Genomic DNA, 12,287 nt, shown 5'->3' with positions numbered 1-12,287 from the left:
CTTCTCTATGACACCCATGATAACCAGGAACCATGGATAACCATGGAATCTTCTCTATGACACCCATGATAGCTATGGACCATGGGTAATCATGGAATCTTCTCTATGACATTCATGATAACTGTGGAGTATGGATAGCCATGGAAACTTCTTTATGATATCCATGGCCAATCACCTTCTACTTGAAGTGGTAATGAACTCACTATCACTATACTTGGACCATTCCACCAACACTAATTGGGAGAAAGGGAGTCTCAGTGTTTATTGAGTCAGCAGCAAAGGAGCTAATGAATAGGGAGAATTAAGAACTACCTCTAAGTTTGAGTCAAAGGAAGATGAAATATAAGATCATTACTATCAGCCAAGGAAACTTTCTGGAGAGAGAACATAAGCCTTGAATAGAGTAAATCTCATGTTCTTCAGCAATTCCAGCCTAATCAAATGTTAAGGAATTTTCTAACCCCTCTCCCAAGTCTCCCCCTTTACACACCTTGCCCAGGCTACTCTTTTCTCATGGTGTAACCCTGGATCACATTGTTGAAATAGGCCAATGTATTACGCTGAGGATAGAAAAGAATCATGTAACACTTGGGGCCAAAATAGCCCATGCTGATGCTAAGTAAGTTGATCACTGTGATGGATACATCAAAGATGGTGAGCAAAACTCCCTGGTAGACTGACATGAAGGTACAAAGAAAGGCAGAAGAGGCAAAATAGAAGGTCATGCTGAGTGTGATGAACTTGGCTTCATTGTAATTAGTTGGCAACTCCTTGCCCATGTAGGAAAAACTGAAGCCAAAGATGGAGAGGATGAGGTCCAAGCTCGTGTTGAACAATATCGCCTTACGAGAGTTGATGTTGCAATTAAGGATCATTATCTGGGGATTCTCGTTGTCATACAGGATGGTGGGGCTGGTGGGTATGGCCATGGCACTGGAAACAACAATGCCCACCTTGAGCAAAGTGATCAGCACCACAAAGACGTAGGGTCCATTGTACTTGACCCAGTAGCTATAAGCGTGAGGCAGTTGACTGGCCATCTTGAAGATGCAGACAATCTGGAAGGATCGGACATTGATGCAGGCAATGCAGACTGTAAAGCATAAGGTGAAGAGGGTCTGGCGGTAGAGGCAGGTGAAGACAGTGGGCCGCCCTATGTATACGGGCACCGAGACATAGGCTACCAGCAGGGGCGTCAGCATGAGGAAGCACATCCGGCCCCCTGCAGAACGCACCATGGGTGTCTGGAAGTGTACCCAGAAGATGATGAGGATGGCCAGAGTGCTAAGGAAGCCTAGAGTGGCGAGGATGACAACAATGATGGTGAGTGGCTCTTGCCATTCCAGGTACTGTAGACGCCTCTTGTAACACTGGATAGCCCCTGCGTTGGACCACTCATTCAGGGGGCAATGCTGGCATTCAAAATCCTCTGAAATGAGGGGTGAGAGATAGAATAAGGGATTGCCCTATCCTCAGACAACCAAAACCTCTGCCCATTAGGATGGGCAATGCCTTAGTCTCCGTCCTTATCACCTCACACATTTGCGTCAGCAAATGGTATCCAACTTTTGCTTCTGCTCTTCTAATTCCTCTTGACAAAGTTATTTTTATAAAACTCAGTCTTCATCATCTCATTCCTATGCTCAAGATCCTAGAATGGCTCCCCGTTACTTTAGGTCCAAAATCCTCTACCTGGAATCTAAGACCCTCTACAGCCAACCTGCCCATACTTCCTTAACACTCCTTCCTCTCTCCCCAATGTCTACTCTCCAGGCGTGTTTCATCACACACACACACACACACACACACACACACACACACACACACACACACACATCTATCTCACTACCTTTCCCCAAGTTGCTTATCCCATCACCCATTCCTTTTCCTTTCCCATCGTTCAAGGCCAAGTTGACATTCTACCTGCTCTACAAAGACCTTCTTGACTTTCTACAGCCCACAATGAGCTTCTCCTCTAATTTCCTGAAGGAATCACTGTCTATACTGACCACGTGTGATGGAAAACACAACCCCTTGCTTGAAAGACAACACCATAGAAAGTGGAAAAGCAGATTGCACTTGGGCTCAATTCCTTTGATATTTACTCACCGTGGGTCCTTTTAACTTCTCTCGGCCTCAGTTTCCTCATCTACAAAATGAAGCTGATAATATATACACTCCCTTTTCCAAAAGATATTGTGAGGAAAGCATCATGGGAATCTTGAAGGGTTGTAGAAAGGAAAACTATTCTTCCTACTCCGTAATTGTTTATTCTTTGGGTCTCAGTTTTCTCCCATTTAAAATGGGCATGGCCCTTGTCCATTCAACAGCCTGTTTTATACATAAAATACAAAGTCTTCAATCTACCGAGGACCCGACTGATCTCCTTTTGTAAAGAGATTCCACAATCCCATGGACAAAAAGGGATCTGAATAATAAAAATGATGGGGGAGTTTTTTATTATCTCATACTCTCTGAACCTCAGTTTATTCCTTCGTGTAATGGGCACAATAATGCATACGTTGCCTACCTCACAGGCTTGTTGTACAGGACAACTAGAAAGTATTGGGCAAACGGGAACTTTCAGTATTGTTCTTGTCCTCAGTAAAAGTGACCCTACGTTGGGTCAGTGGAAGGAATTTGGACGGATGTCCCGTTGTCCTCGGGATTGACCCCCCCTCCATGATACTGATCGTTTTAAAGATAGGAAAATAGAAACAGACACGGCGGGGCCAGGCTTACCAAGCATCCTGGGGCCTCTGACGTGGGAAGCTCACCCCAAAAATTGGTTCCCTGTGCCTAGAGGCTCTCGTCCAGCGCTCTTTCTCGCCTATTGATGTCCTCCATTCTGCCACCAGCACAGGTAGGACAGTGTAGCCGATGCCAGCCCCAAGCCCCGCGCTCTCGTAGTTTTTCTAAGCTAGCTCTAGGCAGCAGCCTCAAAGGAGAGGCTGGAGTCTCACCTGCATCCCTGCCTGGGAAAAGAGCTTCGGGCCTCAGGTGGTCCCCCATGCTCTTACTTACTCTCTGGGGCAAAGGGGAAGCCCCCAACCTACCTGACAGGTTGTGGTAGGTCCCGGGAGCACAATCGACACACTCAAAGCAGCAGGGATGCAGCCCCACCGGCCTCTTCCATTGGCCCGGCTGACAGCTCTTGGAGCAGACGGAGGAGGGGGCCTGAAGGAAGGGCAGCAGAGAAGCTGGGGCTGAGCCTCTCTGCCCGAGCCCCTCTTCCCCCTGCTGCCAGCAACTGGCGTCTTTTCCCCAACTAGGGGGAGGGTCTTCTTCTTTTCTTAAAAAAAAAACTTCTTTTCTTAAAACTTCTAAAAACCATCTTAGAATCCATCCTGAAGCAAAGAGCTAGGCAATTGGGGTTAAGTGACTCGCCCAGGGTCACACCTTGATTTTTTAAAAAGCATCTGAGGTCAGATTTGAATCCAGGACCTCCCAGCATCAATTCCTTCTTTTCTTTTATTTTTTTTAAACCCTTCCCTTCTGTCTTGGAATCAATACTGTGAATTGGCTCCAAGGCAGAAGAATGGTGAGGGCTAGGCAGTGGGGGTTAAATGACTTGTCCAGGGTCGCACAGCTGGGAAGTGTCTGAGGCCAGATTTGAACCTAGGACCTCCCGTCTCTAGGCCTGGCTCTCAATCCACTGAGCTACCCCGCTGCCCCCTCAATTCCTTCTTTTAGAATCTGCCATGAGGTCCTGCACAAATGCCTTCACCTCTCTGGATTTTCTCTTTCATAAAAAGAAGGGTTTCAACTCCATGATCCCCAAAGCCTTGGCTATTGGACAGGACTCTGGGCCGGGCTGCCCCCCGCCCCCCTCCAGGCTCCCCAGAGCTGACCGTGTTGTTGGCAGTGTGCCAGGAGATGTTGGTGGCCACGAATAATCGCTGTTCGGCTGGGTTGTAGAAGGCGATGCTGTTGAAGGGGTTGTGACCGTCCTCCCATTGCCACTGGATAATCTCTAAGCCCAAGGGCAGATCGCCCTGCTCGTCAAAGAAGATCCTGCGGTCCAGCAGGGTGAAATTCACCTTCCAAATTTCCTGTAGCAACTAGGCCAGGAGAAAGCCAAAGGCAAGAATGGGACCCAAGAAAGGATGCCCCGGGGCTCCATCTGATCCCCTCAGACCCAGCGTCTGGATGCAGCTGTCAAAAGACTTTTCTGGGGGCAGCTGGGTAGCTCAGTGGATTGAGAGCCAGACCTCTATAGAGTAGTGAGGTCCTGGGTTCAAATCTGGCCTCAGACACTTCTCAGCTATGTGACCCTGGGCAAGTCACTTCATCCCCATTGCCTAGCCGTTTCCATTCTTCTGCCTTGGAACCAATACGCAGTATTGACTCCAAGATGGAAGGTGAGGGCTTAAAAAAAAAAGACTTTTCTTAAGTACCTACTTGAGTGCCAGCCTGGTACAGCGCAAAGAAAGGCAAAACAGTGGCCGGACCCTGACAGAGCTCCCTGTATATGCAGGAAACCAACATCAAACATCAAAATCAATCGAAAAAGTAAGTTACAATATTTTTTTAATGTTTTCGTGTACACAAAGAAATGCAGAAACATACATAAAAACAAAATCAGGTCTGAGCAAGAGACGGGCAAAATATTTCCAAGTTGGGAAAACAGAATTGGGAGTCGGTGGACCCACATGCAGAGAGCCCGGGCTGTAGATGGTCGGGTAAGCAAAGAGGGCGCCAAGCCTCATGGCTGTGCTCATCCAAGGTTGTGGTCACAGGAAAATGGTTTTAGGACCAACACCAAGAATTCCCTGAGTGTATGAGGGAGCTAAATGGATTGGAGAAGGATGAGATGGACACACATAACAGTTGATCTCTTTCTGTTTTTTAAATCCTCACCTTCCATCTTGGAATCAATACTGTGTATTGGTTCCAAGACAGAAAAACGGTAAGGGCTAGGCAATGGGGGTCAAATGACTTGCCCAGGGTCACACAGCGAGGAAGTATCTGAGACCAGATTTTAATCTTCTGTCTTCAGATATGGCTCTCAATCTACTGAGGTACCTAGATGCCAACAGTCTCCTTTCCTTGATCTCAGTTTCCCTATAGGCAGGTCAGCCCTCATTAGCCTTCCCCTAGACTATTATGACCGTCTCCTGATTGTTTGCCTTCCTTCCTTCCTTCTCTTATTCTAATCTGTCCTCCACACTTCTGCCAAACTGAGATCCTGAAAACACAAATATCTAGTTGCATCTAATTTCCTTAGCTTGACGTCGAAGGCCCTCCTCAATCTGACTCCCCAGTGTTCCCAAGTTTATCTCCAGGACTCTCCTTACTTTCTCTCTGTTCCTCAGGAGATCAAGATCCCCCATAGGGGGGATTTTAATCAATGTCTTTGCACCAATGGCTCCCTCTGCCCAGCATGCCTTCCCTCCGAGTCCTCTGCCTCATTCCCAACTTCTTTCAAAGCACAGGCACGAGACTGCCCTGATCCCCTCGAGCATTAGCTCTCTCAGCCCTCTTGAAATTATTTTGCCTTTTCATTGTTTAATTGCATCCAGCTCTTCGGGACCCAGTTTAGGATTTTCTTAGACAAGGGGCTAGAGTGGTTGGCTATTTCCTTCTCTGGCTCATTTTACAGATGAGGAAAACTGAGGTAAACAGGCTTAAGGGACTGGCTCAGGGGCACACAGACAGTAGGTGTCAGAGGCCAGATTTAAAGGTAGGTCTTCCCAACTCCAGGTCAAGAGCTCTATCCATGGTCCTACCCAGCTGCTTACTTACATGCATGTGGTAGCTTTTGGTAGAATGGAAGCTTCTTGAGGCCAGGGCCTGATTTATTATTTTTTCCCTCTCTATTCCCAGGGTCTAGGACAGTGCCTTCTGTGCAGTTAGTTCTAAAGGTTGATGGGTTTATTTGCATTCTCTACATTTGAGGAAACTCTGGCACCCTCCTAGCTTAGAATTTGGAGGAAACATAGAGAACGGGCTGGTCCTTTTTACAGATGAGGACATGGAAGTCCAGAGAGTGTGATTGCCCAAGGTCATAGAGCTGGTGAGAAGCACAGCTTACACTGACGACAAAATCTATGCTTTTTCCACACTACTACTCTTTGAGTTCTCCCTGGAAATTAAGAGATGGCTGCAATAAAATCTCGTGAGCTCCTCTCATTAGAAGCATGCACAGATCCTGCTCCGGCTCCCCATTCCCAGGAGATGGGCTCAAGGGCAGACATGGCATCTGAAGCCACGATGGCTCAAAGGCAATCAGCCTCATGGACTAATCTGGTGCTAAATGATCCTCGCAACAACCCTGGGAGGTAGGTGCTATTATGATCCCATTTTACAGAGAGGATAACTGAGGATGAGAGAGGTGAAATGATTTTTCTGGAATTACACAGCTAGTAAGTATCAGAATCAAGATTCAAATTCATATTTTCATGGCTCTGAGTCCCTCTATCACACAAACCTACAGGTTAGACTTGTTGCTGCCAGAAATTATAATGACCTTTTTGAGACTTGCAGAATACTTTACCTTAATCGATTCTCACAGCAACTGTGTAAAGTTAAAGCCATTATTTCCCTTATTTTTCAGATGAGGAAACTGAGGCTACAAGAGAGTAAGTGACTTGGCCAGGGTCACAGAATGGGTAGGATTTGAACTCAGGTTTTCCTTTCTCCAAGTCTACTGCTCTGTTTTTTTTTTTATCTTGCTTTCCATCTTAGAATCAATATTGTGTATTGGTTCCATAGCAGAAGAGCAGTAAGATCTAGGCAATGAGAGTCAAGTGACTTGTCCAGGGTCACCCAGCTAGGAAACATCTGAGGCCAGATTGGAACCTAGAACTTCCCATCTCTGGACCTGGCTCTCTATCCACTGAGCCACCCAGCTGCTCCCGGTCCAGTGCTCCATCGATTAGACCACCCTCTAGGAAAGACACCTCACTACCAGGAAAGAAGCCCAGGGTGGCTTAGTCTGCCTCCTGGCAAGTAGACTCACCTTCCAAGGATACACCACGTCCCTGGAGCAGTGGGCGGCCTCGCAGTCCAGCAGGCTGTGCAGGGCATGGGCCACAATGTAAACGGACAAGTAGACGTTGTAGACCACCCGCTCCCCCGAGAGGGTGAGGACGGTATTGTAGGATTCCGCGGCGTCGGGGCACGTGTCACACTCCTGGTTGCAGGTTGGCTGCGGGTGCTTCCCATCCATTGCGGGCTTCCTGACTTCGCTCCTCCTGATCCTGAAGTCGCTGAAGCCGGGGATGGGGACGATGGGGGTGGTGATGCCCAAGAAGGTTCCGGCTCTCCGGACGGAGAAGAAGCTGTGGAGGACGGGGTCGATGGACCAGGACTCCGAGGCGATCCACACGGTGCCTGTCAGGTTCTGGCGGAGGACCTCCTCGAAGAAGGTGTAGAGGGCCAGGTCCAGGGACAGCACCACCACCACCTTGGCCGTGCTCCGCCGGATCTTGGCCACCAGGCCCTCCATCCTTCGCTTGTCCTGGGGCATCACGACCCGGTTAGGAGAAGGGATGGGGAGGGACTCCTGGAAGGCGACGCAGATGTCCCGGCCCTCCAGTTTCTCGCTAAAGAGGTGACCGTTCTCCCGGCCATAGTCATCGCTGCTCACCAGGAGGATGACCCAGTTCCAGTGGAAGTGGATGATGATCCGAATCATGGCCTCCATCTGGTGGCTGCCACTGGGAATGGTGCGGAATAAGGAAGGGAAGCGGCTTCTGTCCCTCAGCTCGTTGCTGATGGCACTGTAGGTGATCTGGGAGAGGCAGGGAAGAGACAAAGAGGCTATCGCCATCATCATCACTCATATCAGCCCTAACAACGACGACGAGCAAACGTGGGACCTACTCTCCAGGCCAACTGTCGTAGTTTACCGAGAAAGAAATGGAGACTGGGAGGTGTTCCCTGATAAGGAAGAGAAGGTTCTATAGACCTAGCGAAGAAGGGACCATCTAGTCCAACCCTCTCATTTTACAGATAAGGAAACTGAGGCTCAGATGATTCAATGACTTGGGATCATAGAAGGAAATCTCAAGAGTCATCTAGTCAAAACCTTCTCATTTTATTATAGTTGAGGAAACTGAGGTCCAAGGAGGTTAAGTGACTTGCCCATCATCAAACAGGTAGAAAGTATCCAAGGTAAGATTGGAATCCAGATCCTCAGATTTCAGAGACTGTCTACTCTGTCTACTATACTGTGAGGCCTTCTCATTGTATAGAAGAGGAAAGCAGGAGCATCGAGGGAGTACAGTGGATAGAATGCCAAGCATGGAGTCAAGAGGACCTGGGTTTAAATCCAGCCCTCAGACACTTCCTAGCTATGGGACCCTGGGCAAGTCACTTAACCCATTTGCCTTCTGTCTTGGGGATTGCTCTTCTGTCTTGGGGATGTTACTAAAATAGAAAATAAGGGTTTAAAAAAAAGATAAAGAGAGACAGTCATAATTCAGAGGAAGGCATTGGTTTGCCCAAAGAAACTCGGGTAAGAAACAGCAAAGCCAGGATTTGAACCCAAGTTCTTTTTCCACTGGGCTAAGCAACTTCCCATATACCACACTGTTTCCCACTATCAATCAATCCATAAACATTTATTAAGCACCTACTATGTGTCAGGCACTGCCCTAAGCAATGGGGTTATTTAAAAAAAAGTAAAAGACATCCCTGCCCTCAAGGAGCTGACAATTTAACGATCACTCTCCCCATTATCTATGTCAGTCCTAAGAACAGGAAAGTGAAAGAAAGTGCCAGATGCTACTCAAAGCTGGGCTGGTCTCAGAGGGAGGAATGGTGGACTTTGACCAAGCAGGGAAGAAAAGGAAACAGGCATTTGTTAACTAAGCACCTACTCTGGGCCAGGAACCAGACTAAGCACTATTCAAATATTATCTCATTTGACGAGAGCCAGGACAAATTTATTTTCCAGAACACTCGGCAACTTGATTAGAAGACATATAAACTAGGGGCAGTGAGGTGGCCCAGTGGATAAGAATCAGGCCTGAGGTTGGGAGGACATGGGTTCAAATCTGGCATCAGATACTTCCTGGCTGTGTGACCCTGGGCAAGTCACTTTACCCCAATTGCCTAACCCTTACCTCTCTTCTGCCTTAGAATTGATATTTAGTATCAATTCTAAAACAGAAAGTAAGAGTTTTAAAAAAAGAGATGTATAAACTAAAATTCAAGGTGAAAGGAGAAAATGGGATAGCAGGTAATAATAATAATAATAAACAGCTAATGTTTATGTAGAACTTTAAGGTTTGCAAAACATTTAATGTATTTAATCCTTACAACAGTCCTGGAAGGAAGATGATACTATTATATCCATTTTATGGGTGGGGAAACTGAGGCACAGAAAAGTTAATCATTTTTCTAAAGTCATATAGCTAGTAAGTGTCTGAGGCTAGATTCAAAGTTGGGTCTTCCTGTTATTGAGTCATTTCCATTGCGTCTGATTCTGTGACCTTCTTTGACATTTTCTTGGCAAAGATACCAGAGTTGGTTTGCCATTTTCTTCTCTGGCTCATTTTCCAGATGAAGAAACTGAGGCAAACAGGGTTAAGTGACTTGCATAGGGTCACAGAGCAAAGATATTGGAGTTGGTTTGCTATTTCTTCTCCAATTCATCTTACAGGTGTGGAAACTGAGGCAAACAGGGTTAAGTGACTTGCCCAGGGCTCTATCTGCTGCACCATCTAGTCAGCCTCAGGTCTTCCTAAGTCCTGATGCTTACTAAGTAGGGAACAGGACTCACCTGTGGGAGAAGGAAGAGGGAAAGGAGGTGGTTAACAGTGACTACAGATTCTGCGGTGTCAGGGCCAATGACAGCCACCACTCGGGGCAGGTAGTTGCTGTAGTCTTGCTGGATGGGGAGACTGAAGTTCTCCTTGGCCAAGAAGTAAAGAACAGGCTGGATATTGTTGGTGAGATAGCACACATCCACCATCTCGTACCCCAGCAACAGCCCCGGCAGCAGGCTGCTATCATTATTAATTTCCTCCACTGCAAAGCGCATGGCCTGCATCAGATTGTAGCCCAGCACCTTCGTTTCATAGCTGAGGATAGGCACGAGGGAGAAAGAGGGAGAAGGAGGGGACATGGATCAACCTTAATCTTGCTTTCTATTGCAGAGCTAATGTGCTATCTACAGCATCAGCTGTTATGGAGAATTCTGGCCTCTTTATCAAATCATACTCACCACTGAGATTCTATCCCTATTTTCATCATCCTCATCCTCATCTTCACCCTCACTTCCACGATCCCCAACCTCACTTCCATCATCTTCACTCCAACTTCCACCATTCCATCTTCACTCCCACCATCTCCATCCCCCATTTCCATCATCCCTTTCCTCACTTCCACCATCCCCATCCTCACTTCCACCATCTTCACCCTCACTTCCACCATCCCATCCTCACTTCCATAATCTTCACTCCAATTTCCACCATTCCATCTTCACTTCCATCTCCATCATCCCTATCCTCACTTCCACCATCCCATCCTCACTTCCACAATCTTCACTCCAATTTCCACCATTCCATCTTCACTTCCATCTCCATCATCCCTATCCTCACTTCCACCATCCCATCCTCACTTCCACAATCTTCACTCCAATTTCCACCATTCCATCTTCACTTCCATCTCCATCATCCCTATCCTCACTTCCACCATCCCATCCTCACTTCCACAATCTTCACTCCAATTTCCACCATTCCATCTTCACTTCCATCTCCATCATCCCTATCCTCACTTCCACCATCCCATCCTCACTTCCACAATCTTCACTCCAACTTCCACCATTCCATCTTCACTCCCACCATCTCCATCCCCCATTTCCATCATCCCTTTCCTCACTTCCACCATACCCATCCTCACTTCCACCATACCCATCCTCATTTCCACCATCCCCATCCTCACTTCCACCATCTTCACCCTCACTTCTACCATCTCCATCCTCATATCCACCATCTTCATTCTCATTTCCACCATCTCCATCCTTACTTCTACCATCCCACTATCCCCATATCCACTTTCACCATCAATACTGAAGGTTCCCTTTATCATTACCCTCATCTCTTTCATGATGAGGCTCACCATCCCTCTCCTCTCTTTCATAATCCCCACTTTCATGGTTTTCACCCTCATCACTCTCACCACTTCTGTCTCTACTTTCACCAACTCCATCACCCTCACTGCTCTCATAATCCCTACTTTCAACCTATCCCCATCACCATTCACCACTTCTGCCTTCACTCTGCCCATTATCACCAGGATCATTTTTAGAAGCCACTCATCAGCACCAGCACCAGCACTCCCCAAATAATCAATCACCATCATCTGTCAGTTGCTAATATCCACATCCTCATCACCTCTCCTTTGCTGTTCACCATGCCCATCACCACCACTATCTTCATCGATTCTATTGGCCTCCCCACCATCCACTCACTCTTTGCACTGGGGCACCTGCGTGTAATTGAGATGAGTTGTGCCCTTGATGTTGGCATGAAGGGTAAACAATCCCCCTAGGAGATAATCCCCAGACAGATGGAAATCAGAACTTTCCTGGACCTCCACCGGCATCGACAGGAGGAGAAGCATCCAGGAGATAGTGATCCCCATGGTTCTGTCCTGTCTTCGGCACCTAAAAGGGTGCAGGTACCTCTTTGCCTGAGATCTGCCCTGTTCTCTCTTTATTTGCATCTATAAAATCCATTTACATAGAGTCATGGAGGAAAGAGAATAAGGGGGTGGGGCCTGGATGAGAAAAGGGAACTAGGCTGGGATGGGGAAGTGAGGAATTTCCCGAGACTTTAATTTATGATCTGATTTGTGCTCTCTCCTGAGGATTAGGTGGTGACATGCCAGGGAAGGAGAGGAAATCTGCTCCTTCAGCTTCACACACTCGTGTGTGTGTGTGTGTGTGTGTGTGTGTGTGTGTTTATGGGAGAGAGGTGTAGGATGCAATAGAGATGCACTCTAACTAGGATCTGTTCTCCTTACTCCATAGAATGTCAGGACCTAGAAGGCCTTAGAACCCAGGACATGAGAGCTAGAAGTACATTAGAATACAGAATGTCAGAGCTGGGAGAGACCTTAGAACAGAGAATGTCAGAGCTGGGAGAGACCTTAGAACACAGAATGTCAGAGCTGGGAGAGACCTTAGAACACAGAATGTCAGAGCTGGAAGAGATCTTAGAACAGAGAATGTCAGAGCTGGGAGAGACCTTAGAACACAGAATGTCAGAGCTGGGAGAGACCTTAGAACACAGAATGTCAGAGCTGGAAGAGATCTTAGAACAGAGAATGTCAGA

General features: G+C 47.3%; 1 protein-coding gene across 1 annotated transcript; it reads right to left on the bottom strand.

Moving 5' to 3' along the window:
• Positions 1-500: 500 nt before the first annotated feature.
• On the bottom strand, positions 501-11,574 carry TAS1R2 (taste 1 receptor member 2). Its single transcript, XM_056825916.1, has 6 exons — positions 11,423-11,574; positions 9,731-10,031; positions 6,962-7,735; positions 3,852-4,061; positions 3,057-3,177; positions 501-1,429 (listed from the first exon to the last, which is right to left on the bottom strand). Exons 1-6 carry the CDS (start codon positions 11,572-11,574, stop codon positions 501-503), a joined length of 2,487 nt encoding a protein of 828 aa, XP_056681894.1.
• Between the last annotated feature and the right edge of the window lie 713 nt (positions 11,575-12,287).

The sequence above is a fragment of the Monodelphis domestica genome, chromosome 4 (assembly GCF_027887165.1).
Source record: "Monodelphis domestica isolate mMonDom1 chromosome 4, mMonDom1.pri, whole genome shotgun sequence".
NCBI lineage: Eukaryota > Metazoa > Chordata > Mammalia > Didelphimorphia > Didelphidae > Monodelphis > Monodelphis domestica.
This window is presented reverse-complemented; position numbering and strand designations above follow the sequence as displayed.

Bases quoted from the DNA above. Each gene is read 5' to 3' on its own strand.
- TAS1R2 (XM_056825916.1), bottom strand. From the start codon at position 11,574: ATGCTTCTCCTCCTGTCGATGCCGGTGGAGGTCCAGGAAAGTTCTGAT. The intron at 3,178-3,851 runs GTCAGCTCTGGG...CCCTTCCTTCAG, and splicing joins GGCACACTGCCAACAACACG to GCCCCCTCCTCCGTCTGCTC. The intron at 1,430-3,056 runs GTAGGTTGGGGG...CCCTCATTTCAG, and splicing joins GACCTACCACAACCTGTCAG to AGGATTTTGAATGCCAGCAT.